Genomic DNA, 26438 nt, shown 5'->3' on the forward strand with positions numbered 1-26438 from the left:
GAAGCCGGGCAGTCCCATGCACTGTCGCACACTGAGTATTTTTGCAGCCTCCTGAATAGCATTGGATATGTTTAGGGAAATCGGATTAAATATTTATTACACTGTTGCAAATGCCATATCTAGTAATCATATGTATCTGAGAACTATACGTTTGCATGGAAGGTTTCTTATTCTGGTATATTTACTGTGGTTGACGAACGCGCCCCGAAACTCGGTTGCGCCCTTTATATTTCGGTGGTGAAAGTTCGACCGCCAATCACCAATCAACGACCACGAAAACGGGTGAAAGAACATCAAAAAACTAGTTTCTCTATTTTTTTTTTCAAATTGGAGAGCATGTACCGTTGATTGTTCGAGGAGGGTCGTAAAATATTATTTTTTTCTATTCTCGGACGATGGTTTGGGAAACTAGACGCGCGAACAACGTCGGAAGCGCTACCTACTGTTAACTAGATGTATGTCTTGAGCGTAAGGCGCATAAATAAGGCATATATGTTTAGGCTCAGTATAGATTGCCCATCGCAATATCTTTACAGGCCTCTTGGGAAGGTGGCAAGGTGCTATATGTTAGAGTGCCGCGTCGAGTGCGTCTTGCGAACATGTTAAATGGAAGAGCAATGTTAGGTGGCCGTGTGTACGAACAGGTTTCTTAATTGTGTCGTGTCCATATGTGGCCTTCTCGTCACTCAGTCCGATTACTGGTGTTACAAAGCTGTTTTTCCTCATGTCTCCTGTGGCTCCTGTGTCCGAGTGAAACCGCCACATTTATGGTTTGCTGGATATTTACGATAGCCAATCACTGAACGTCAGTCAATCATAGCACATGGCGGTGCGATCACTCTCTCCAGGCTCTGCAGCCTTCTTTGCTGCAGTATAGGCGCGGTGACTGAAAGGGCGAAACTGCTTATCTTTGGCAATAAGCGCAAGACTTACTGCGCATAAAGCTACGCCAGCTATCGCCCCACTGCTTTGTATTGTGGGTGAAAGGAAACATTTCTTTTATTTGTTTCTAAACTTCCTGCAAAGCATCATGGTATTCCTGCGACCGACACCGGCGGACCCCGGTGGACATCTAAACGACTAGAGGAGTGAGCCCATAGAAAAAAAAAAAAAAAAAAAAAAAAAAAACCCTTCATACTGAGTTAACTGCCATTACAGCGCGTAGTTTAGAGATATAGCGCATTGTCGCGAAATCACAGCACGTGTAATTGTTTAGTTATCTGTCGGTAAGAACAAAACGTAATTTCATAATAGATAAATAAATTGGACGTTGTTGGACACTTTAGCAAGCACTGCGTCTTCGCTCAGGGAATGTGAGTAAAACGTGTTATGTCAATCGTGCGTTCGATCTGTCCCGCTTCAGGTTAGAGACCGCTAGGAAGTTAAGGTAGACACGCAACACTAAATACAAGAAAAAAAAGATACTTCGGCGTCAACTGCGATAGCGTCAAGAATGCCGTGAGCCGCCGTGGTTGCTTAGTAGCTATGGTGTTGGGCTGCTAAGCACGAGGTCGCGGGATCGAATCCCGGCCACGGCGGCCTGCATTTCGATAAGGGTGAAATGCGAAAATACCCGTGTACTTAGATTTACGTTAAAAAACCTCAGGAGGTCCAAATTATTCCGACGTCCCCCACTACGGCGCGCCTCATAATCAGGTCATGGTTCTGTCACGGAAAACCCGACAAGTCAAATTTAAGAACGCCGTGTTCTAGTAGGTTTAGTACAGGATGGGTACCGGATTGGCACTTGAGCACGCTAGATGGAATATCTATTTCTCAGCGCAGGCGCGCATACAGCACGGCGATAGAACCTTTATTCAGCTCGAAAAATGGTTCTTTTACAAGAAACATTAAACTTCCTTCGAATACACTCGGAGCAAGCGAAAATGGAATCTCGAGAGGCCTGATTGTTCCGAGTATAGTAGTAGAAGGGTTACGAAAACGGAGCGTGACCCCATTCGGGGAAAATATGGTATCGCTTTTCAGTGATACTTCAGCATGAGAGCCTTGATTGGCTCTCATGCTGTTTTTGGTCATATTTAGTTGTGGGATTCTACCAGCCACAGTGTGATGATTTTTCAGACATCGCCAGTGTAGCTTTGCAAAATGAATTCTCACGGAACATTGGCGTATACCGAAGAAAGAGCACTGAAACCGGTCTTGCTATGTGTAATGAAAGTCCATAGAACATGATAGTGGAATGAGAATAACGTTATTTTCGCGGTTGATGTAAGTCCATGCCATCCTGCAGATTTCCGAGCTGTCGGTGAGACCAGTGTCTGGCTGTATGGAGGCTGGTATCTTCCTACGTGAGAGGGTTCCAACGACCGTGTCGAAAGTGTGTCGATCAATACACTCTTTCAGGGTGCTTGTTTCGAAATCATAGAAGGCTTTAGCGATTGTAATGTGGGTTATGCCTGAACAGAAAATAGACCGAGCTGTTGAGCCCACCTCTAGTTGACTTGTCTTTCACTTAAAAAAAAAAAAAAGCTCCATTATTCCTTCCCTTCATCATTTTGTTTTCTTCTTCACAAAATATTGCGCGAGGAGACAAGCTACTACCAGAAGAACTGCGTCAGCATAGTGGCAATCAGTAACCTCCTATCATACAGTTCGGTGCACGCGATTCTGAGAATTACGTTTCTGAGAACTCTATCTCGCACTGCGTTGCCGTGCAGATCATTGACCCCCACGCAAAAACTTACAATTTGCTAGGGCTAAGAACGAAGATATTACAAAATACACTGCTGAAAATTAGTGCACGTCTAGTTGACCTGCTAAAACGGCTCCGAAAATTAAAAAGAATCACCTTCTTTTAAGCCCTTTTGTTTAGCTAGGCACAATAAACTTCGCCGAATTCATAAATAACATATAGAAGAAAAAAAAGCTATCAGTACTTCAAGAGCATTCATTGCCTGCACTAAAAAAGTAAGAAAAAAAGAACACGAACAAAATTTACCAAGTATTCAGAAATATTGGTCGCCTATCACCCACTGGGATATACTGCAGCACAGAGTCACGGACGCTTTCAGTCCTATCCTGAGAGATTGGAATCTCGAACGCATAATGAATATGGTAACGTTGCACGACATATTCATTTACCTTGACTGTCTGATGCACATTCGAATCACAGTGTTTCGTGTCGTGAAGTGCAATAAGGACTGGCTGGTAGGCGGGGTCCCTAGTCCAGGACTCCGTTGGTTCTACCCGCCGTCTTCGCCCTTTCTGTCAACCATAGCTCTTTATTTCAGCACACTAGAGCTGGAAAGTTCTCTCTCCCACTGCTCGTTGGTTGGACTGGCTGGGTATTAGATCCAGGTCGGGGTTTTTCTGGAATTCCAAGACCATGTGATATAGTATAGCGAGTTGCAGCAGTGTCTGCACAGGGGGGGGGGGGGGGGGGGGGGGTTAGAGACTGGGGTGGATGGCGTGTAGCCTCGTTTGGTGGGGGAACGGGTTTCTTTGTAGTTGACAGAAGACGACTTCTGGTTCTTTCGACAGTGTGTCGGCTCCAAGCGGATATGTTCGTCGGGAGAGCATGTAGTTTTTAATGGCATCATTGAAAGTAATGATAAGTTGGTCTGCTTGGTCGTCATCCTCCAGTGGGGCACCGAAATCTAATCACTCGAGTGTTTTTTTGCGTTTCGCTTTTAATGAAATGCGTCCACCGAGGCCAGGATTGAATTTGCATCCTCGAGCTCAGCAGCGCGACGTCATAGCCACTGGGGTGCGTCCACTAGGGGCGACCGTCATTGCCAGTCTCATATATGACAAAACTCTGCAGTGTCTTGCCTGCGCGCCCCGATCGAGTGGCAGTTTGATATGGCGTGATGCGTTTGAAGAGATTCGCGCGACTTGCCTTCACCTATGCCTGCTCGACGTGTTGTAGCCGGTTCCGCATTACTTGCGGCCATGAGCTGACCGCTTGCCTTCACGAGGAAAATTATTTGGCTCCTCTGCCCGAGTGCCACCTACGTACCATGGCGGATCGACGAAGAATGGGGTGGGGCAATGTAGCGTGAGCACTTAATGCATTTAAGCTTCCTGATTTTCACACACTCTCCATCATGCCTTGTCATGTGTTTCTTGACTGGGCGCCACTCGTGCTGAGATAATAAAGAGCAACAGCTTTACATCATCTGCAAAGTATATATTTGTGAACTAAGTTTTGTTTGGAAAACTTAGAATGATTTATTCGCACAGTCAGGGTCATTTTTTAGGCACATCCAAATTCAGGAGAAGCCGACCATTCCATACCTCGGCATTCTCACCCCATTCTTAAGAAATTCGCATAGACGGTGGCCCTATATTTCCCTCCAAGTAGTTCAAGAAAATTTGACTTCGTATACATTGTAAATTTCAAACGCGTTGCTGTTTTCACTAATTTGACTTGGCTTGTGCATTTTACCCTTTGCAAAATGGGAAAGGAAACTTAAGCTGCAGCCCCTTGTTTAAAGCTTCGTAGTCGTTATGTGACTGTCCTGTACCAACGCCTTTCACTGCAAGCATGACACTGTACGCGCGCATGCGCTCACTCCCCGCGTCGTTCCTTCGTTTTGAATTTTGTTGGCCTGTTCCCTTCCGCCAACGTCGAGACGCTTTAGTGGTTTTGTTGCTAATAATTTCTTCGGTTTTACGTGCTAAAACCACGATATGATTATGAGGCCCGCCGTAGTGGGGGACTCGGGATTAATTTTGACCAACTGGGGTTTTTTAACCTGCACTCAATGCAGAGTAAACAGGCGTTTTTGAATTTCACCCCTACCGAAATGCGGCCACTGCGGCCGGGATTTGATCCAGTAACCTCGTGTTTAGCAGCGCAACATGTTTTTTTTTTTTTTTGCTGTTGACGCGAGTGGTCGTGACGCATACGTCGATGCAGGTGGGATTCGCAATCGAAACCGGCTGTTTAAAGAAAACGAATCAATTGCCGTTCTTGATTTTGTTTTCTCTCGTGCCGTCACTACATCGTTCTTGCGCAGTTTTGGCGTTCGGTCTGCCTACTTGCGCACATTTTTTTACGAGACTGCCAAATTTACAAAGATTTTCATTCTCGGGCGCTGTTTGTCATCGGCCAAGGGCTGTCATTGTTGTATTACCATTACTGGCCGGTTGCTGTTGTCACAAACCACTATACGGTGCAAGCCACCCTGGTAGCGCAGTAGATGTTTTCTGCTGCTGAGCAAGATGTCGTAGGTTCGATGCCCGGACGCTGCGGTAGCTTTCAGACGACGCGAGAAATGCAAAAACGCTCGTGCGCCGAGCTTGGGGTGCTATAACGTAAAATGATTCCAAACTGTTTTGATTCCAAACTCCTGACGTCAACTTTACGTAACCACCGACGCAAGCATCGGGCGGTGACCCGCAGCGTTGTCTGAACAACCCAATGAAACACTCTCCTCGTTTATTGGAGGTCGAGTTTGTTCGCTTTCACAACCAATAACATTGTCTACACTCAGCGGTTTTTCTTATCTGATTGGCTGACAAGAGGCGAGGAGCACGCTCTAGTGTAGAGGGTTTCGATGGGGCCGAGCCAGCGCAGTGAAAATAGATAACCGCATGAAGAGGGTGGTGCCGGCTTCTCAGATTGGTCCGCTTCGCCTTACTTTGCTTGCGGTGGCTGGTCGAAAATCGTGGCGGCGTGCAACGGAAGGATAAGAATGCCGCTAAAACGGATCCTCAGCAAGGAAGAGTTGGCAGAGCGATGTCGTATGCATGCCGAAAGGGCTCGATAACGTTTTACTGCCACGCAAGAAAGGTTCATCATGCGCAAATAAATACATGCTCACCGGCAGCTGCGAGCAGTGAGGGCCTGAGTGATCGGCGGGCAGCCATCTTCTATTCCTTTCGGAACGGGGCAGTATATAGTTTTTCATAAAAAAAATTCAGTTTTGTTCGGCATAGTAATGCATTTTTTTTCGCGTACACGTCACTTTGACGTGGTGAGTTTTCGTGGTTTTGTGAGGTCGCGTGACAGACAGACGAAGTGGGCGTAGCCAGAAAACATTGGACCAATAGCAGAGGGCTGATGGTGAAAAGGCGTCGAATCACGAATGATTATTTTTCTTTTCTGTAATTTAATCATGCATAATCAGTGTGTACACGTTATATCAGATGGGGAGCTATCGCAGTTTTCGTGACGTCGCGTGACGGACAGGTGAAGTTGGGAGTGGCCCGAAAATGTTTGACCAATCATGGAGGCTGACTGCAGAAACTGAAATTTTTCTATAACTTAGATCACTTGAGGTTGAGATGCAGCCCATGGGCTGCATCTCAACCTCAAGTGATCTAAAAAACCTGGAGCCTACCACTACAGTGTCCTTGACACCTCCTTTGTCGGTTTAGAAGTTCAACCCCATCAACCAACATCACCGACGAACGACCGCAGTGTGCGAAGTTCTTTCTGAACACGACCCATAGACAAGAATGCTTCCGCGCCGGCAAAGTGGCGCCAGTTGGCCACGGGCCCACTTTATTGCTGCTCAGGCGACGGCGGCGGTCACTGCTCTGATGTCCTCGTACTTGGCCATCCTGAGTAGCACGTGCTCCATCGTGATGTCGGTCAGGAGGACGTCTTTCGCGTACTCGCTTAGATGCTGCCTCAGGTTGTAGGCGGTTATTACGGCTTTGCTCCACGGCATCTTCAAATCGGTCGAGTACTCCAGCGCCATTGATAGCTGGCCTGTATGCACCGCACCTGGGAATGCTGACTGCACCTGCGCAGCGATACACTGAAGGTCAATGGCAGTGGCGTGGAAAACAGCATGATGGTTTCCTTTTGTTGTGAGCAACTGAAAGCAGAGGTTGACCGAAGCTGCGCTTCATCTTGCCGTCTCATGGCACAGCGTACTATATGTACCATAAATGGCTACTGACAATGCAGACACAGGTTCCAAAATAAAGAAGTAAAAATGTTCCTTAATCAGCGTTTACTATCTTTTAATAACTAGCCATTTCGAGAATTCAGACTTAGCAAGAACGGCCTTCACTAATTCAGGCTTCGTAAATGTCGATTAACAGTTACGTGTTTGTCGCGTTTAGTGAACGCTAGTAAAAATTCAAAATAATAGTAACGTGCTACCTCGTGGCGCGCATATGTGCTGATTATACTTTGCGTAAATTTATGCTCGTAACTTCATTTGATCATCCAAATACATAGGTGCTCACCGCATGCTCACTAAGGGTCATACTAAAAATATGTTGTGTAGCATTCCATTCTTTGTATTGTGTGAAGCGTTGTCACTATTTATCGTTTATTACTTTCTCTGCAGTTAACCGAAGCTTAATGTTTCTGACAAGTAACGTCATTGTTTGATGGTGCCATATCACTAAACAGCATGGCATTGCGGTTCTCGTCTTCTGTCATTTTTTTTCTTTGTTCTACCTGTTGATGCTTCTAAAATAGGAGCGCCTTAATTATTTTTGGCCCGTGGAAGTGGCGCTCATAAACCAAACCAACCCATTTACCACCCGATTTCTTTTGGGTGGTAAATGTCACTTACTACCTACTAACGGTTATTAAGTTATTTGTAAAATTGTGCTACCTGCTCTAGTCTTGTGCCAACTTCTTTGGATGGCAAATGCTACGACAGGCGACCTAACTACCACAGGTTACCAAGTTCTTAGTCAACTTTAAGATGAGAAGTTGCTAGCTTTCGGTTAGTAACTAACGCGGCCTTTTTCTTTTATTCACAGCGCAATTTCCAGCGAAGCTGTTTTTTTTTTTCGAGCCGTTGCAATAATTTGAGCTGCCTGTAATTAAACCACATACTTGAAAACATTGCCCACATATGACTAGCCTTTTCGGAGCAACACTGCAAACTTGTGAAGGAGGTAAGACAACACAAGCGCTAGTTTCCAGTGTGCGCCATTGCTCCGACGTGATGCACCACCAAGTCCAAGCTGCTAGTGACTAGCCTGTTTGAAACCTTGCTTTCGAGTACTTTCGAGTACTACTTTCGAGTACTTTCGAGTACTTGTTAAGGAAGTTTTTACAAAGACAGTAATTGATCCGCATGCATTTTACTTCGAAAGAATACTAGCCTTAATGCTCGCCCTATTTTCGCTAAATTTTATCTCGGTACCATTCTCCCATACATAGTTCTCCCATGGACGTGGGCTAAATTATGCGTTGTTAGTTCTAACGCTCCGGATCACTTGCATGCGTACTTGAAAGCTAGCACCTTAATCAACCCACGTACAAGGAACTTCGTCTGCAGATTAATTATGACATGTCCATAATTAAAAAATTTAAACAAACAGCCCTATATAGTTCACCGATAACTCCGGGAAAATCTACTACGAACCTCGAAAAGCCCATAAAAACAGAAAAAAATATTGAATGTTTCTTATTGTTTGCAATGCTTCTAATTAGACCAGGAACGTTAAAATCTCGTCATACATTACTGTTAACATGACCCCAATTTCCGTCAAAATACTTGCCGTAACCTAGTGTTCTCTCAGGATATTGAGAAATATAGCTGATAACGGTCTTATGAAAATTTCTAACATTTGCTCCATGCCAAGTGTTCCCAATTTACCCCCATTTTCGATAAATCGACATCGGTAGCAACAGTAGTGTTGCCACAAAAACGGGCTAACTTCTGCGCCACTCATAATGCTCTGGAGTGCTTGCATACGTAATTTATTGTAGAGGATGCAATTAACCCACCCACTTTGAAATTTATATTACCCAGAACACGCCCATTGTTATCGCCAAATATAAAAAAAGGTGACTTGTTTATTTCACCAAGGGCACCGGGGACACCTTATTTGTAACGCTTCTAATTAAGCCTCGAACTTGAAAGTTTCGCGAAACATCAAAGCATGTAATACGTCTAAGAAACTTGCTCATAATGTTTTTGACCTCTTCTAGTCGCACTAACAACATCGCTGCAAGAATTACATCTTTTTTGCTGTTGTGGATCAGGATGGAGACATGGTACCAACTTTCGGAGGCGGCCACCACGAAGAACAATTTTGGGCGAAGATTGCTCCAGGTAAACCTAGCTCTAGTGCTACCTGCCGTGGTGGCGTAGTGGCTTCGGCGTTGCTCTGCTAAGACAGGGGTCGCGGGATTGAATCCCGGCTACGGCGACCGCATTTTGTTTGGGCAAAATGCAATAATGACCGTGTACCGTGCATTGGGCGCTCGGTAATGAACCCCAAGTGGCTACCAAAATTAATACAAAGTCCACCACTTCGACATGCCTGATAATCATATCGTGGTTCTGGCGCGTAAAAAAAAAGCCCAAAATTTATTTTTAGCTCCAGCGCTTGCGCGCCCAGCCAGTATGGCGGCTAAGCGAGAATGGCAATTATGGGCAGTGGACGGGCTTATCCAAGCGGACATTCAGGCTCCACATGTCCCTGTGGCTTGTTATATCAATTCGTAATTTTATAATTATTCTATGGTAGGACACTAAAGGCAAAATTAGTTATTTAGGATATGAATAATCTCATGTCTTGGGGCGCTGGCTATATATCAAGATTTAATGACATGAATGATATAACATGTCCTTATTAATTTATGAAATGAACTTACGCTATATAATGAATCAATTGTGATCGAAGAATACTAGCGGCCGCAAAAACCGTCGCAAGTCTAGCACGCGACTGGATTGAACAATAAAAATTATGCAGAAACTCCACTGGAGTTGTCTAAGCATGCGTAAGCATTGTGTCACTTGCTCATCTCCACGCACACGACGCCATATATGTTGTTTAGCGCGACTGACGAAGCAGTTGATGGGTCAATAAATGTATGCTTTATTGGCCATGTAATCGTTTTTGGCTATTGATCCAACATCCTACGATGACTAAACGACTGCGGCGTCTGGCTTTCCTCTGAATCACTATTAAAGTATGCTGTAATGGCACTTCACATAAACTTTGTTTAGCATGTCTGCTCCATCCGAGATGGTCACTCATGACGTCGAAGATTTGATATCGAGGCCTTTCCCAACGCGAATAACTTTAAAGGGCATTGTCGTCCTGTCTTTGTAGGATGCGCACTATTGAGGCTTGAAAGTAAGGATTCTAGCGCATGCATGGTATTACCGGAAAGTAAGGTGTGCAAATATATATACGATCGGCATGGACAAAGCTGGCGCTTCTTTCGCAAGATAAACTACTACCGATAATTGTGCAAGTTCCTTCTCAAACACTGTTACAAAGCATTGTAAAACTTCCTGCAAGTGATATCCGACGAGCTGAGTTGCTGTCCCAGATGACCTCAGACATCATCATTATCATCAGCCATTATATGTCCACTGCAGGACGAAGGCCTCTCCCTAAGACATAAGCGGGCGGCAAGTCTAATACCGAGGCCGAGGCTTGTTCAGCAATCTTGCACTAACCTGTTTATGTATGTTGTTAATGGCTGCGGTGTTTTGGAGCGTTGCCGGCTTCAGCTTGACGAGAATCATGGACCCACGACAGTACCGCTTCCGAAGTTCACTGATGCTGCCTAGGCACTGGAACTGGCCGTTCAGCATGATGGCCATACGGTCCGAGATGATCAGGCAGTCCGACACACTTTGGGTAACGATCATGATCGCTGACTTGACCATCTGCCGCATGATCTGGATGGAGCGGTAGATCTTTCGCTTGGACATGGTGTCAAGTCCCGTGGCAGGGTCGCTCATGAGCACTACTGGAGGAAGGCCAACGATGGCTATGGCCACGGCAAGCTTGCGGCGAGTCACTGCGCTGTAGTTCAAAGGAGAGCAGAGAAAGACAGCCCTGGGTGACGTCTTTCTTTTGTAAGCAAACAACGCTAAAAACGAAGCAAAACAGGAACACACAAGACAGTGCGCCTTCTTGTTTTGCTCGTTTTCAGCGCTGTTAGTTTGCTCCCAAATATTCTACCAACTAGCTCACCTAGTCGCGTTATTGCGACATATTTGTGTGCGTGAGGTAACGACGAGAAAAATTGCGTTAAGAATGGGTAAATATAGCGATTCACGTAGCTGAATTCGCGAAAAAAAATATTATACCCAGATAAACATACAAAGAGAATATGCAAAGTAAAAAAGATACGTTTACGCGAAACTCTGTACTGAAATGGCAGTACCAGCATAAGCAGAAAAGTTACTACTTACTCCAGTTGACTAAAAGGGTGACAATCAGTCAGTAACCAAAAGTTAGTAAGTACTACAACTTTAAGAGTGTTTTGGATAATGCATCACAACTTAGGTGCCGCGTCGCATTCAGCACTCAAACAAAGCACCTAATTTCCGGTCCTTAACTTGACTGGTTTCCGCGTATGTAAACAATTTTAATTTCGAGAATTTCCGAATGGAGGCAGGATAAGCGATACAGAACGTTTAATGGCATCGACACGAAGCCATGAATCAGGGAGTTGATGAGGACGAGGTGGTATATGTATTATCTGACAGCTGCGTCACGCTGCTGCCGATATATACAGTGAGGTAGTTTGTCTAGTGTAGAGATATAAGCACCAATGCTGAATATGTCTACGAGATAATTACCCGTTCTTTAGCCGGTTGGGCCTTCCCACTTCTGATGCATATTCGTTTCTTATATTCCCGAGCGCCTTGTCATACATATTGAGCGATGCAACATTGTTTGAACACCTTTACGTAGCGCACTGCCCAGTTTTGTTTTCAGTAAGGAAACACATTGGACGCACATAGCTCTTCTAACAGGAAAGCACCATGCTTTGAGAGATTTAAACAAAAAGCCGTCTCTAAGGCACTTCGTTGCTATTAAATTATTATACTCAGGAGATCTTTCACATGAAGTGCCGTTTTGTGCCAGAGGAATGAAAGTTTGGGCATTTGCTCTTTGTAACGCTTTTTGGCGCATACCTCACGCTCTGCATGGAACATGACTCGCGTCGATAACGTTCCTAATTAAAAATAATGATGGGTTTTACGTGCCAGAACCCGGATCTCATTAGGCACGACAAAGTGGGGGACTCTAGATATATGTTGACAACCTGGGGCACTTAACGTGTACTTAAATCTGAGCATACGAGCGTTTTGCGGTAGAAAGGAAGGAAAACCGGAAGGAAGACTGTTGTCTTCCGTCGCGTGCTAGGTTCTGGGGGGGAGGGGAGGGAGGGGGGGGGGGTGTTGTACTCCTGCAGTAACTGCGAATTCCGCGGCCGCGCGTGCCATATCTTGAAAGCGATCTGCGTTGAGGGCAGAGTCTAGGCGCTTCAACGGCTCATAACTTTGGGCATGCTGCGTTCTCGCTGCTCAGTTTGCGTTGAAGCGATGGACAGCACGAAGGTCACTTCGCTCGCGGCTGCTGCCGCGCTTCCTCACACTGACGTTTTGACGGCGAGTGTCCGCGCTCATCGAGTGTGTTATGATGATCGGTTCTTCGATGATCGGTTCATCGAGTTCTTCGATGTGATGATTCGGTTTGATGACGATTGGGCGCAATGATTAATCGAGCTTGATTTGTATAGCTGTCTGTCTGTTTGCTATCACAATCGATGCTTCGACTTTCGGGCGAAACTGTGACTTTTTTATTTTTTTTTCATTCCACGGTTCGTTGTGCAGTCCTTAACATTTAAAAATTATTTGTTATCCCCCAAGTTACTGCCCCATACGCTAGTACCGGTACAATGCGACGATTGTACACTTCTTGTCAAGGATAGCGGAAAGTTGCCGATCATGACTGCCGTTCCGAAACAAGGCGTTTGTAACAGTTATCTGAAGGGAACATTACCTTGTCGAGTCCACGGTGTCGTCGGCAACGGCACTAAGGTTGAGCAGCAGGATCATGTGCTCGAGCATCTTTTCGATGGCGTCGCCGGTCATGCCGCGCACGCGGGCGTACAACGTCAGCGTCTGGCGCACTGTCAGCCGACCGAGCACACCGTCGTAGTGCGGGCACAAGCCGATGCGCTGCTGCCACGCGGCCGTGTCGCTAAGCAGCGTGCTGCCGATCAGCGCGCTGCCGGATGTGGGTGACTGCACACCGGACAGGATGTCCAGAAGCGTTGTTTTGCCGCAGCCGCGCAGGCCGAGCACCACAAAGGTCTCGCCGGGTTCCACGTGGAACGTCAGCCCTCGCAGTACCTGTCGCATCAACAGATCCGTTTCATGGCAGAACGTTGTGGAGCAACGAGTTTCTCCTCCACATAATAAACCCGAAACATGATTGAGGTTTGAATGAAACATGTCACACATTCATTCGATTCAATGTCGATATCGACATTCATTGTAAATTAGCCCAATTTTTAAGCTTTCGCCTTAAACGCCGGCTATGTTGTCCTTGTTTTATGACCCTTTTTCCACTTGCTTCATTTTGAGCGCGGACGAGGTGCGAGCAAAACTATTTTCTCTCTCTTTTTTTATGGAGATGACAAAGTAGTTCAAGAACGTTCGGTAAAAAACCTAAATTGAGCACAAGTCGTACGTGGGGCTCCAGTTGGAAATAATGTGTCTTATGTTCATCCCAACTTGCACTTCACATTTTCGAGATTATGACGACCTAAAAAAGAAGAAAGAAGGCACACATTTCTCTTCACTGCAACAGTGCGCATCTTCAACTAGGCGTATTCGGTTGATCGCAATCGCGCGCTCTGGAGCGTCCTGAAATGTGATGGCATGTTCGGGTGGTCGATGTTTATAGCTCTCCCAGTATGTTCGTATGGTTCCCTAAGAATGCCAGGCTCCTATACTTCGACTGCTCCAGGCCGATATAACTTGGGTAAGTAGGAGCATAGACAAGATCTGGCCGAGAGACGGCCACGTTACACTGGCAGCCGCGCCTAGCGACCAGGGGCGCGATCTTGTACGCGTTCCAAAATGGAACGGAGGCGGTCCGTTCCATCGAGCCGCACATGATTGGTCAATTTGATCGTCACGGTTCAAATTGACCAATCGTGTGCGGCTCGATGGAACGGACGGCCTCCATTCCATTTTGGAACGCGTACAAGATCGCGCCCCAGTGCTCCACTGCCGACGAAGGGATGCCTAATCAGCGGCTTCGGAGGACTGGAGCTTGCGTGCGGCACGCGTACATATTGCAGTCGGACCATGCCAATAGTGTGGCCTGGCCTTATTTTGCCGGCCATGGAATTTTCCTATGGGGTTGTGAGCTACTAACATCCCGCGCAGATAGCAAAGTATCATTGTATCACCTCGACTCGAAGATGGCAGTTAACAGCAGGGGTAGAACTGCGTGCGTTGCTGCTTCTGCAATTCGCCGGCGGAGAAGTTCTATGTCGACTGTCGCGTTTACACTATAGAACGTTTTATCGCGATAGCAATTATATGGACACTGCAGGCGCATTTCTTGCCGTTGCCGTGATGTTCCGTATAAAGTACAAGGGCGATAACACCATCGCCGTATGCACCGTATGCTGTATGTGTGAGTGAAAGCGTGGAGGAAGCGCGCTGTCTTCTGTCGAGTGCCAGGCACCGGGGGTGTCGGAGGGAGGGGTGGGGAGGCTTTCTACTTTGGCGCCTGCTGTGTATAGCGCGGCCGGGCGCGGGCCCTATCTTGAAAGCGTTCGGCGATGGGGACAGAGTCCACCATGCGCTGTGTTTTCACCGCTTAGTTCGCGGTGAAGCGAGTGGCCGCAGAAGGTCAATTCACTCGCCGCTGCCGCCGCGTTTCCTCACTCCAGCGTTCTGACAGCGAGTTTCCGCGGTCATCGAATGAGATGTGTTCATGTTTGCTTGTGCGCGTGTGACACCATGCTTATTAATTTAGTTTGTAAGCGAATGTTTGCAAGTTGTACGGCCGATAAAACTACTATCCTTGCTTCGTCTAGCTGTCTACTAATTTGCTATCGCATTCGATGCTGCTTCTTTCGAGTGAAACTGCGACTTTTTTTTTTTTTTTTTTTACAGCGTAAGCTGTTATGGGCTCATTCCAATAGCCATTTCTGGTCGCGATGATGCCACCGCCGCCCCGTAGCCGCTATCGCCGGAAATGCGAAAAAAAGCACCAGCTCTCCTCCGGGATCGAGCCCAGGCCCGCTGCGTAGGAGTCGGATACTTTACCACTGAGCCACGCAAGCGCTTGCTATCACGCAAAAGAAAAATTACATTTATACGCGCCCTGCGCCTCTGCGCCTGCGCGCATAAGCAGCTGCGCGCCGACGACCCAAGCCTCCGCCAGTATGGTGGCGCCATATATAGTTAACGTGCCTGCAACCGCCACGTGCGACGAGATGCGATTCAGGACGCGATGCGAGTCAGACGAGGCGCGCAATCAACACTATTCCGATATTAGATGTGCGCCACGTGTCTGGGTACATCTTCGGTACGCGTTATGGCGTCTCCTAGCAAGGTACGAACCACTGCTGAAGAAGCGAATCGTAGAGCTACGTGCGCGGCTACAAGCAGGCATCATCGGGCTCAGCAGACTGCTGTGCAGAGGGCATTAGAAGCCGCAGCTCGCCGGGCGGACAGTTGACATCGTTCTCATCAAAATCGAGGCGAAGACACTTTGCCGCGAAGAACTTGTTGTGCATGTTGCCGAAATTGGAGCTACTCTTGCGCCGTTCAACCAGCTTACGCTGTGACTATGCTGCGTGTGCCGCGAATGCCTGTGACTTTTTTTTTTCGAGGGACTTTCCCTGGAACGCAGGCATGCAGGAGCTGGATGACGCCACTCGGTGAAGTCAGTTTTGAATATTCATGGTGGCCGCGGCCGCGGCGGCACAGCGCGCACAGCTCTCAGATCGAGTTAAGAATTCGGTTGGGAATTCACGTCTTCTGCTCAGATTTAGGCGGCCAATGTATTTACAAGGTTTGAACGAAGGGATCAGAGCGACCAACCGAATACATCAAAATGACTCTCATCGTGCGGGCCCTTACCGGGTCACTGACACGTCTAAAAGGCTAACACGCCTTGCCCATTCCCACGTAGGCACCAAAAACTGTGATTGTCAGAGTTTAGCGAGGAGAAACGCTTCATGGCGACACTTGTGGTCGGCGCGAAGCTACTCGTATCGATAAAGTATTTCATGGCGAGGCGTTAGCATGCATTGCTGGTGTGGCCGAAAGAGTTGTCGTAGATTGTCATGCGTATATAAACGCGTCAATGGTGAGCGTGTCTATAGGATTGTTTAGCCTGGCAGGATATCGTACTATTTTGAGTCCTCCAATGTCTCGCCCCAGACTGTGAGCAATCTAATATTGTTTGAACACTGCCTAAGCCAGGTATGGTGGCTATTCGGCGTGGGTCTAGCGGAAGACATTAACCACTCTTTGCACCTACACTGGCACCATTGGAATCCTCTATCTTATACTTCAGCGCTGATGGCCAATATACACATTTGTTTTTATTGTCTTGAGACTGACATAACATAAATCTACTGAGCAAGCTTTTTGGTACGTAACTAACAAAATAAAAAGGTGGGTGCGGCCGCGCACTATAGTAAGTTCTGCAGTGGCTGTTATGGTACGGCCATGAAAGCGAACATGAAGAGACAAAATACTTAGCTCCGAAAATGTATAGACGTGTCAAAAAGGTTTATATTACATATCCTCACGTAGTGAAATCGTTACACGCTGGTTTCTGCTCATCACGTATGCTGCGCCGCCTGTTGGCGACAATGGGCATCTGTAAGATGGGTGATGTTGCAAACCATGTACCTGTCGGTTGCCGACGTTTTTGCGAATGTCGAGTACAATGAGCGCCGGCTTCGTGAAGTCATTGCCGGCGACAATCTTCTCTACCATCTTTTTCTCTTGGGCCACTCCCTCGCGCAATGGCTGAGGTGTCGCTGGCGGCGCTTGTACGCTCGACCGGAACCAGGGCCGCAGCATCCCGTGTTCGAACAAGCCGAGCAGCACCAGAAGAACGAATCCTTCCACAAGCATGACAAGGAGCTCTACCAGGACGGAGTCCCTGCGTTCCCAAGAGAGTTTTTTTTCCTACTTATACAGTGACCTATCACGATTGAGTACACGCTTGCCATCAATCCGTATTTTCTTCCCGCAAATGCACATTTCCAGGAAATCCCTTAGGCTCCGAGATCGCAGTCGAGCTGAACGATCCCGGATGCCATGCTCATGAACTTCAGGATTTTGCAAGTTTGCTATCGTGCTATCACTCGTCAATAAAGGGTTAAGTTTAGGGTGCTTTCCCCACCTTTTATTTTACGGACTATTCCGAGTTGGGTATAGATGAATAAATATATAACTAGAGTTTGTCGTATATATATATTGGAAGCTGGAACTCGAGAGTATATTAAACTCTAACAGCCATTTGATTTGCCGAACGAGACCGCCACCATCAGCTGTTGAACAAACTTTCGAGACGCTGCAAATAGGCTCTGTTCTGCTATATACAAGTATCTCCGTAAGTTAAGCTACTCAGTCAAAGAAAGGGGGAGAACTTAGCGTGAAAAACAAAGAAAGGTGTACACACACAAACACACACGAAAAAAAAAAAAGCGAGCATGACTTAATTGTGGATTCTCGTGTAGCCGCTATTAAGATTTGTTCTCTACTTACTGCTAGGGGTATAAAGCAAAGCGCCGATGGCGGTGCCTCACCTGTGGAATGCAAAAGGGCTGAGGTGGCTGACGCTCCTGCCTTTACTGGCGTAGAAGGTGGCGCAGCAGTAGCGCAGGTTCGTCAGCAGCACGGCGCCTTCGTCGGGGCTATTGTACAGGTAGGCGCAGATGTCGTGCACCATCTGGGTCGAGCCCTGGCAGTAGCGATCCTCGATCACCTTCTGCGTAACTTTGGTGATAGCCCAGGTGTAGGAGAAGGGAGGCAGCAGGTACAGGCTCATCAGCAGAGGGTCCCAGGGCTGAGTCAGCGAGATCATGTTGTTGGAGCCCTGCTCTTGCGCGATCATCACCAACTGGTAGCCCATGGTACTCACGGTTCCTGCGCCGGACACGAGGGAAGCATGCGACAGGTGAGATTTCACACCAATTGATTATAGACGGGTGCACTATCTGTAGAAAAATGAGAAGTGCTCTTCATGTCTGTTCAAAGCTGGCTGTGAGGCGTGGAGTGAGCTGCTTAGCCCGACATAATTTTTCACAATTTCTGGGAGCGAATTAGGCCAGCTAACTTGCTTTTTGCCACGGAGAAAGAATTATCTGGCCATTTTATCAGACGCCCACCGTATGGGTATTGCCCGTAATCTTTGTAGACTATCTGGTCAAATTCTAGAAACCTGTGTCATCGGGCTTATAGTCTGCTCACGAAAGTCATTGACTATAGATTAATCATAGGTAGAAGGTCTATAGACGTAGTTTTACACTAGAGATGATACAAGGCGAAGTTTTATGTAATATGTTCAACGGAAAGCAAATAGACTCGCTCTTTTGTGTGGGAAACCTTTAGAGAATTGAGAACAGCACAAGCAACCCGCTTATCGGCTTGCATTCTGGCGTAGCCTGGCGCCTTAACTTTGGTAAACAGACTGCGAACATGTGTTTAATGACACTGCACAAAAATAAAAATAATATTGGAATGTTGCATACTGTTGTTAGGTTCTCTTTTGCTTGTGGCGCCATAAAGTTCACAGGTGTGTGTACGAGAAGTCAAGTGTAGTTAGCTGTCCATCAGAAGTGACTAACGTCAACAGCGTGCGTGGAAGCAAGGGGTAGTAGATTGAATTCCGCGAACCGGATGACAGCGCAGCTACTCACATAAACATGCCTCATCATCATCATCAGCCTATGTTTTATGTCCACTGCAGGACGAAGGCCTCTCCCTGCGATCTCCAACTACCCCTGTCTTGCGCTAGCTGATTCCAACTTGCGCCTGAAAATTTCCTAACTTCATCACCGCACCTAGTTTTCTGCCGTCCTCGACTGCGCTTCCCTTCTCCTGGTATCCATTCTGTAACTCTAATGGTCCACCGGTTATCCATCCTACGCATTACATGGCCTGCCCAACTCCATGTGAATAGACGTGCCGCTTATAGGGTACTTAAAGGGTGTCAACAACGAGACTAGATTAAAAAAGTAAACCATTCTTTCAACACTCTTGTGGGTGTTAATCTTTTATTGTTTGATAATATTCCGGTTCACACCCTTATGAGGTGTTGTAAAAAAAAGGTGCTAAATGGGTGTAATGGGAGGTGCAAACACAAAATTTGTCATTTTAGTACCTTTGAGGGTGTTAAACTGTTTTCGTGTATCAAATCAACGTGCGAGTGCGCTCAGATAGATGTGCAAAATAAGTAAGCCCCATGTGTCGCGACTTTTGTGTTCTTTGTGGCGCGACAATTATTTCCTTTACCTGAGAGGGCGTTGATGGCGTTCACGATTAGGAAGCCGCTGGTAAGGGAGTCAGTGACGAACGAGAACCAGTAGGTGAGGGCCAGTATGCTGTGGACGTAGCTGAGGAACACCATGACCACACTTATCGCTGGAGAATGGAAATAACAGCGTGGGATTAGATAACAAACGCGCGCAAGTTAACTTTGTTTTACTCAGAATTATCCGCGGATGACGAAGCGGTAGCACCATATTTATAGGTAAACGAGTGGGCATCAATAACGATGAAAGTGAGAATATGAGTACAAGGAGCGCGGCTTGTAGAACTTTCCTTAGTTGCACTGCGGCAAAGGTGGAGATTGGGGTGAGTGGCTTTTCAAGAAAGTAAAGTAATGCTTCGTTCTTTAAATCACACACTGATTTGTCAATGTTCTAGAACTAATAAGTTGCGTTAAATTTTATCAGGAAGCCGATATCGAGACAGAGGCAGGGGAAAAGAAAACGCGTCTAAAAAAGAAAAAGAAGAGCAGCAATATTTCATGGATTTTGTCATGATGCATAGCACCTCGAGTACAAAAAACAATTGCTTGTGGTGGAACAGTTGCATAAAACGCAATGCTCACCGATGCTCATGAAGTCGGAGTGGCAGATGAGCACGGGAAAGAAGAGGACAAGGAGTGCCACTAGGGACAGCACCATGTCCCAGATGTAGTTGCCCAGCCAGTAGATGAACGGGTGCACGCCCGAGATGAGCTGCATGGTCTTCGAGTTGGTGACGCGGTCCTCGATCGGGAATAAGACAAAGCTGGCCGCTACAACCGAGGTCGTGGCCGGTAACAGGACCATACGAAGCACGCGCGAGGACAGCACAGCGGACAGCTCGTCGGCATAGCGAAGGTTGTCCGCACTGCGCGAGGCAATGGTGTCGTTATTCTTCTTGAACGGCCGCAGTATGGTCATGATCTGGGCGTCCCGATCGCCGGAGATCTTCCTGAGCAACGTGCTGCCGACGGCCGCCAGGGACGCTGACTGTGTGTGGTACGAGTCGCCGTTAAACCAGGCAACGGCTTTGCCCGCCGTTTCTTTGTCAGCACCCGCCTGGAATTCTGCTCCGACCTTGTATTCACGGAAGGCAGTGGGCGATTTCTTGAAATCCTCCATGAGGCCTTTCACGCTGGCCACGTCTTCGACCTTCAGAGGGTAGCGTTAGCGAAAGGCAGGCATTAGAGGGGTCTCTAACAACGTCAGAGAGCATCCGTTTTTCTGAAGTGACAAAATTATACCATCGATGGTACAAATTTTGTCTAAAGCTACAGATTCAATATTGCCCTACTGTTGGTGGGCAGTGTGGTAGACCCTCTGAAGCCCAATTGGCTGTGAAGACCTTGAGCACCACTGCCTCTATCTCCTGAGCTTCCGCGCACCGAAATATCTTTGGGAGTCCTTGCGCATTGTCGTGACGATTCTGGCTACGCGCGCCATGGTTTTGAATAGTTTTATTATGTCAACATACATAATTAAGAGTTCTATTTAGTACAGGTGCGAAAGTTGCGAAGCATTTCAAAACATTGTTTTTATTCGCAAACTTCCAAATTTAAGGGTGCGGATGCTATGACCACATGAAAACGGTATCAGCCACAGGCCACCAGAGGTAAACTGGAACGCGCGGTGGGAAGGTAGTAGTCGAGCGGTTGCAAACGGGTTCACATAGGACCCGTTTGTTGCCATGCCGAACTAGATCAGACCGTCACAGTGTCGAAATAGGTTTATACAGGACAAGCTTGTGGTTATTCTATGTGAAGACCAGACCAGTTCGACCTTTAAAGAGCCCTTGCATGTAACCACTGTAGGCAGTGCCAATGTTCCAACTCTAGGAACAAAGAAAAAAATGGCTGTGGCTTAACTCAGTTATGCCTAGGTGTTCGTTCTTAGCCTTTCTAAAACAGTTGTTTTCGACCAAGGCGGTAATTCGGGCTAGTTCGTCGGTCATACTGGGATCTTCAATAATGCTACAGAGACAGGGACAAACATCAAAACGAAAACACATGGCGTCATGTGTTGTCGTTCAGCATCATGGACAGCATGGCAACGCAATATATAGGAGCTTGTTCATTCACTTCAAAACTAAATTATGGCCTAGAGCAAATCACTTTTTGCAGTAGTTTACCGAGACTTCTTAGATAAAGCGTCCCTGAATAACGTTATGCCGACGCACCCCTTCTGTCGGCATGCAGCTTTTGTTGTCGCAGAGAACATCACGAAAAAAACTGTGAATGCGATAGCAACACAGCAATGTCATACGAAGTAAGGTGAGCGGCTTTGGTAGCAATATGAATTGTAGTAAACATGAGCTGATTAAGTAAGCAGGTGTGCTGCGCCGTAAGTAGACCGACTTCAAGAGAGACTCGATGACCACGAGAAGGCGCGTGTGAAATGGTGGTGTTGATGAGAAGCGCTTACCGTGGGCAGCGCGTGCGAAGGGACACACCTGTAGTGCTGCACTGCCGATCTGGGCAGCATTGCATGTGTAGCGTGCGTTGGAAAATGTGGCCCGACTATTACTAACTGAATGAACAAGCGTGGTGTGAGCGCGCACAAACAAACATGAATAGATCACACTGAATGACTGCAGCCAACGACTGTCAAAACGCTGGCAGCGAGCGCATACGCCGCGCAGCGGGCGAAGGTACGTGCGGTCTATCGCTTCAACGGAAACTGAGCGGCGAATGCACGGCGCATAAAGGTCAGAGCCGTGTGGAGATAAGAGACTGTGCGGGCGAGCGAGCGACGAGCGCGGTTGTTGGCAGAGTATAAGTGCCCCCCCCCCGCGCGCTCCCTCCGGCGCTGGCTTCCCGCTTCCTTGCTTGCGCGTGGGTGATTGAGTGCGTTCGCTCTCCGTGATAGCGCGCGTCCCCGCACGCTTCCGCTCGGGCATACGGCGCGCGGCGAAGATTTTATCTATAGGGAACCTCACGGTGACGGCGACGGCGACGACGGCAGAAATCCGGTTGAAGTGTCCATATAATTGCTATCGCAATAAAAAATTGGCTGTGGCTTAACTCATTTATGCCTGGGTGTGCGTAGCGAGAGGCACGGTCAAACTTATTGTTTAGCTTGGTTCTCTCTACGGTTACACCTTTATCGTTTAGCTTCGTACGTCTGAGTGTTTAGGTTTGGTTGTTACCTCTCCTTAAGTTATGGTTACATTAAAGACTAGACATTTTTAAAGTGCAACGCATTTATTTTGAAAGTCTTCATCTTGTTGTTTCTCAATTGCCACAGAGACGGCCCGATGGTCGGTGAGGCGGGAGGTTAAAGGGTTGTCGTCCAGTGACTTTAACACGTTTCGGGTGCTATCCTCATGTGAATCCACTGGCCTGGCTGCTTCGTACTTACGATGTTTCTCGAGGCGTGCGGCTCGTTCTTCCTCCGTCTCCTCGGCTCGCTGCCTCCTCTTAGTTTCGTTCCGACGACGAAGCCTGGCTTCTTGCAGTCTCTCAGACTCACTTTCCATATCTGCCAACGAATTCCACCGAGCCATCCCTTCTATATATACGATGCAACGCCGGCTCCTCCTCTGTTGTTGCAACGCGGTTTCACCGGCTCCTCCTCTGACATCATACCAGATGGCGCGGCGAACGACGCTGCCAGCTGCGGCGGTTGCTAGGCAACGGCTCAACTCGCGGTGTGGCCACCGACCACAGCGAAACGGCGAGAATATGGCCAATGTATCTCTCGCTACAAAACATGTGGCTGGCAAGCAGCACAGAACCTTCTCGATAACTTGTGGAAAGGAGGGGCCACCGTAATTTGTAACTATGACAGCCCAACAGTTCCAAATTTTGGGAGTCCGTGCTTGATGGGGCATTGCGATTGCCTTTTGTGGAAAACACGCTCGTAGGCAAAATGTGGTAGCAAAAGACGCAATCAACCTTGCCACAAGACTGACGCTGGCATCCAACAACGCATCTGTTGCTAAGCGGATGCAATGTACGGTGACAGCGCACCGATGAACACTCACTGTTTAGAGCAGAAAGGGGGACCATGGTTGAGAATTAAAAAAGGTTAATTTCAACACTAGAAAGAAAATACGTTTTAGTGAAGAACCAAAACGCATAAGTTGGGCAATTTAGGTTTTAGTGAACGTACCTATGTCTTTTTGTCACCTACACAACCTCACCACACGATCTGAGTTGTGCTTGGTGCTCCTGTCACTACGCCGTGAGACACTCAATTATGTGAGAATTGTGGCAAATCATTAAATACGACAATGCGTGGAACGAGTCCTAAACGCTCTACAGAACCATCTCAGACAAGACAAAGGTTAAGGAAGTATCGCCGGCTTTGCCCAGTGAAATGTAACGAAACTTGTTTTTTTCTGACTGACGTCACGTGTCGTAGCATGCAGGCCTTGTTATCTGGTACAGGCGGTGTTGGTGCTCCAAGAGGCCCTCCAAGAGGCAAATGTGCGTTATCACTTCTATAGCCTCCAGTGGTAGGAGGTTTAACGCCGCTGGGACCAAATTAGAGACAAGCAGCACGTTGCATGATAGCTATGCCCAATTATTTCTTTAAAGGCTAGAAAAATATACGAATGTATTCAGGACTACATAAACTGAAGGTAAAAGCAGCACCATAAGAGCATCAATCGTTATTTTCGACGGTACTCAGTGTGGAACGATATTGCGCCAGGCAGACTCATCATAAACCGTGCAGCGACGATTATTCTAGTGATTAAAAGCTTTCTATTACTCGTATGCTGCTAATTTCTGTTGCATGAATGTTATCATTTTATTAACCGCAGAAGTACCAATCAGTGCTCCGTTAGTTGGAAAACGCGCTGTCAGTAGTACTTGAAGGACAAGTTCGGATGGCCAGATCGGCGAAATAGTGACGCAAAATTTTATGTTCAATTAGTGTTCCAACATGTCCTTCAATCACATCGCTCTCGATACTGGTTCAAAGCACCAATATCGACATGAAACGGTGAAACACGTTATGGTTGTCGCAGCGCCTCTCTTACCTCCGTGTCCTCCCTGTCCAAGAATCGGCGGTACTCCCCCTTGAACGGTTCCGATGCCTGGTCGGCCGCAACGAACACTTTCGACCCAGGGTGCAACGAGGGCAGGTCGTAGGTGAGCCTGTCGCCGGCGAAGCTGACCGCCAGCTGGTTGACGAGGCGCTTCTCCGACTGGCACTCGGCGAACATGAGGGCGGCGGGCAGCAGCCAGCACAGAACAGGCAGCGCGAACGTCTGCCAGGTGTAGTTGCGGCGCTTCTCGATCATGGCGATCAGTGTCTGCTTGAACGTGGGCTTTCCGGCCTTCAGGTCGAACAGGGTCTTCATGTGCTGCTCGATCTGCACCGACGACTCGTACTCCTCGACCTGGGAAACGCCGCCCACGTTCTCAGTCGGAAGGAGCATGCCGCGTTCCGAGTACTCGATCTCCGTGGCGGCGCCCATGTGCGACTTGACTACGGAACGGCGCGAAACGGATGCCGCGCGGCGGCGGGACTCGACGTTAGCGACGTCCAGCTCGAGAATCATGCGAGTGAAGATGTCCTGCATGGTGACCACGTTCACCTGCAAAATGAAGAGTAAGCCGTGCGCACGGATTACGTAAATAATTTTCTTCTTTACTGTAGCCTATTTGCTATCGTCTCTTCCTGTTATTTTAACACCCGTACCCCTTCCCACTGAAGAACGCCGTTCAGGTGTCTGAAGACTGCACTAGACAGTTGCAGTGTGATAAGCAGTACTTTTCTTCCCTACCTTACACTTTGTTTTATTTATTTTAATTAAAGACCAATTACTACGCAGCTTACCAATCGTCCAAAACAAAGCTAGTGACCTTTGCACCCTGTAGTGGCATGATGAGGTCCTTGTGAGCTGGTGGATATTAGCACGCTGTTTTACTGAAGATGGTGTTATACGAGGAAGCATTACCTCGGGTAAACTTCTATTTCTCTATTTCAAATACACATTAAACACAGAAGCACTCTCATTATAAAACTGCAGTTGAACAATGTAGAATAAACTTGGCTTCGTTTGAGAAAGAAAGGGAGTTCCACCGACTGTATAACAAGAATAAATTTGATTTCTGACCACGGTTTGAACGAATTCCTAGATATAGGCTAAGTCAAAGAAGAACAAGCACTAGGTTTTCAAAGCGGTAACTCTGCACCAGGGACATTTCGCAGTTCTGTCAACTGCACCTGTAAGAGCATCTAATGCAGACAGAAGCTTACTGCTTTCGTGTAATTGGTACAATGTTTACGAGGGTACTGCGAAAATCGTGTTCACAAAACAGTGTTTGTTTTAGAGTTGTGTATAATACATCAGTTTTGTCCATTTTAGAAATCTGTGTCAGCAGGTGCAGCTTGGAGCATTGTGACACTGTCTTTATTGCTGTGTTAGCGTTGTAAACTTGATTCGTACACCTTTTACCATTTTGAAAATTGGAATAGTTCTTGCAAAAAATGCATTGCCTTAAGAAAAAGTTCACCTGTAACAGTCGGTAGAGCTTAACATTTCCGTTTAAATGCAGCAAACCTCATAAAAATTGGTGCAGTTGAAGTCGAGAAATTGAGAAAAAAGTTTCTCCGTTCCTATGTTTTCAGATATGAGTTCCTCAGGTACAGCTTCCTCTTAATGCTTGGACCCACAGCACCACCTATCGGCTCGATGCTGCCACAGCGCATACACGATCCCGTGTATGCGCTGATCCATGCTCGATTACGCTGTGACGCATCCATTGCTTGCCTTAGCTGCCTCGGTTACCTCCATTGGCTCAGTGTTTACGATGGGTGTGCATGATCGAAGCCCGGTGCCGCTCAGCAAACCTCTGTTTCGGCGGAAATCGTAGATGGTGACTGCGTTGACGACATGAAACTTTGGACAGCTTCAGTGGACATGTAAGCGCTTTCGGAACTCATTACACCTTATCCAAACATCAGGGTGGATGTGCAAAGACATGTGTAGATAACGTAGATGTAGATGTTGATAACTTACTATGCCAGGAAGCGGCGCTACTCCATTTGTAACTGCAACGAGCAATATACTCACTCTTGTCGACGTCTAGGGTTGAAGTCCAAAAAGTACACTAATCCGCTAGTGTTATATCGCTAACCTCCAAAGGAGGAGGTTAGCGATACAATGCTAGCGCATTAGTGCATTTTTTATCCTCTAGGAAAGGCATGCATCACAAAGGGCCGGCGACACAAGCAGTCCTTACGTAGCAGCGGTTCATGGACTTGG

At 47.3% G+C, this 26438-nt stretch overlaps 1 protein-coding gene across 1 annotated transcript in view; it reads right to left on the reverse strand.

Annotated features, from left to right (window-relative positions):
• Window positions 1–6435: 6435 nt before the first annotated feature.
• LOC119456937 (ATP-binding cassette sub-family A member 2-like) overlaps window positions 6436–26438 on the reverse strand; it is a 37940-nt gene continuing 17937 nt past the window's right edge. Inside the window, exons 10-17 of the mRNA XM_037718756.2 lie at window positions 24204–24764; window positions 19804–20371; window positions 19203–19331; window positions 17495–17834; window positions 16590–16845; window positions 12703–13055; window positions 10359–10710; window positions 6436–6716 (exon numbers count right to left, since the gene is read on the reverse strand). Coding sequence (XP_037574684.1) covers window positions 6483–6716; window positions 10359–10710; window positions 12703–13055; window positions 16590–16845; window positions 17495–17834; window positions 19203–19331; window positions 19804–20371; window positions 24204–24764 — 2793 coding nt within the window. The 3' untranslated portion in view covers window positions 6436–6482. The remainder of the gene's footprint in view (window positions 6717–10358; window positions 10711–12702; window positions 13056–16589; window positions 16846–17494; window positions 17835–19202; window positions 19332–19803; window positions 20372–24203; window positions 24765–26438) is intronic.

This window comes from Dermacentor silvarum, chromosome 6 (genome assembly GCF_013339745.2).
Source record: "Dermacentor silvarum isolate Dsil-2018 chromosome 6, BIME_Dsil_1.4, whole genome shotgun sequence".
Classification (NCBI taxonomy): domain Eukaryota; kingdom Metazoa; phylum Arthropoda; class Arachnida; order Ixodida; family Ixodidae; genus Dermacentor; species Dermacentor silvarum.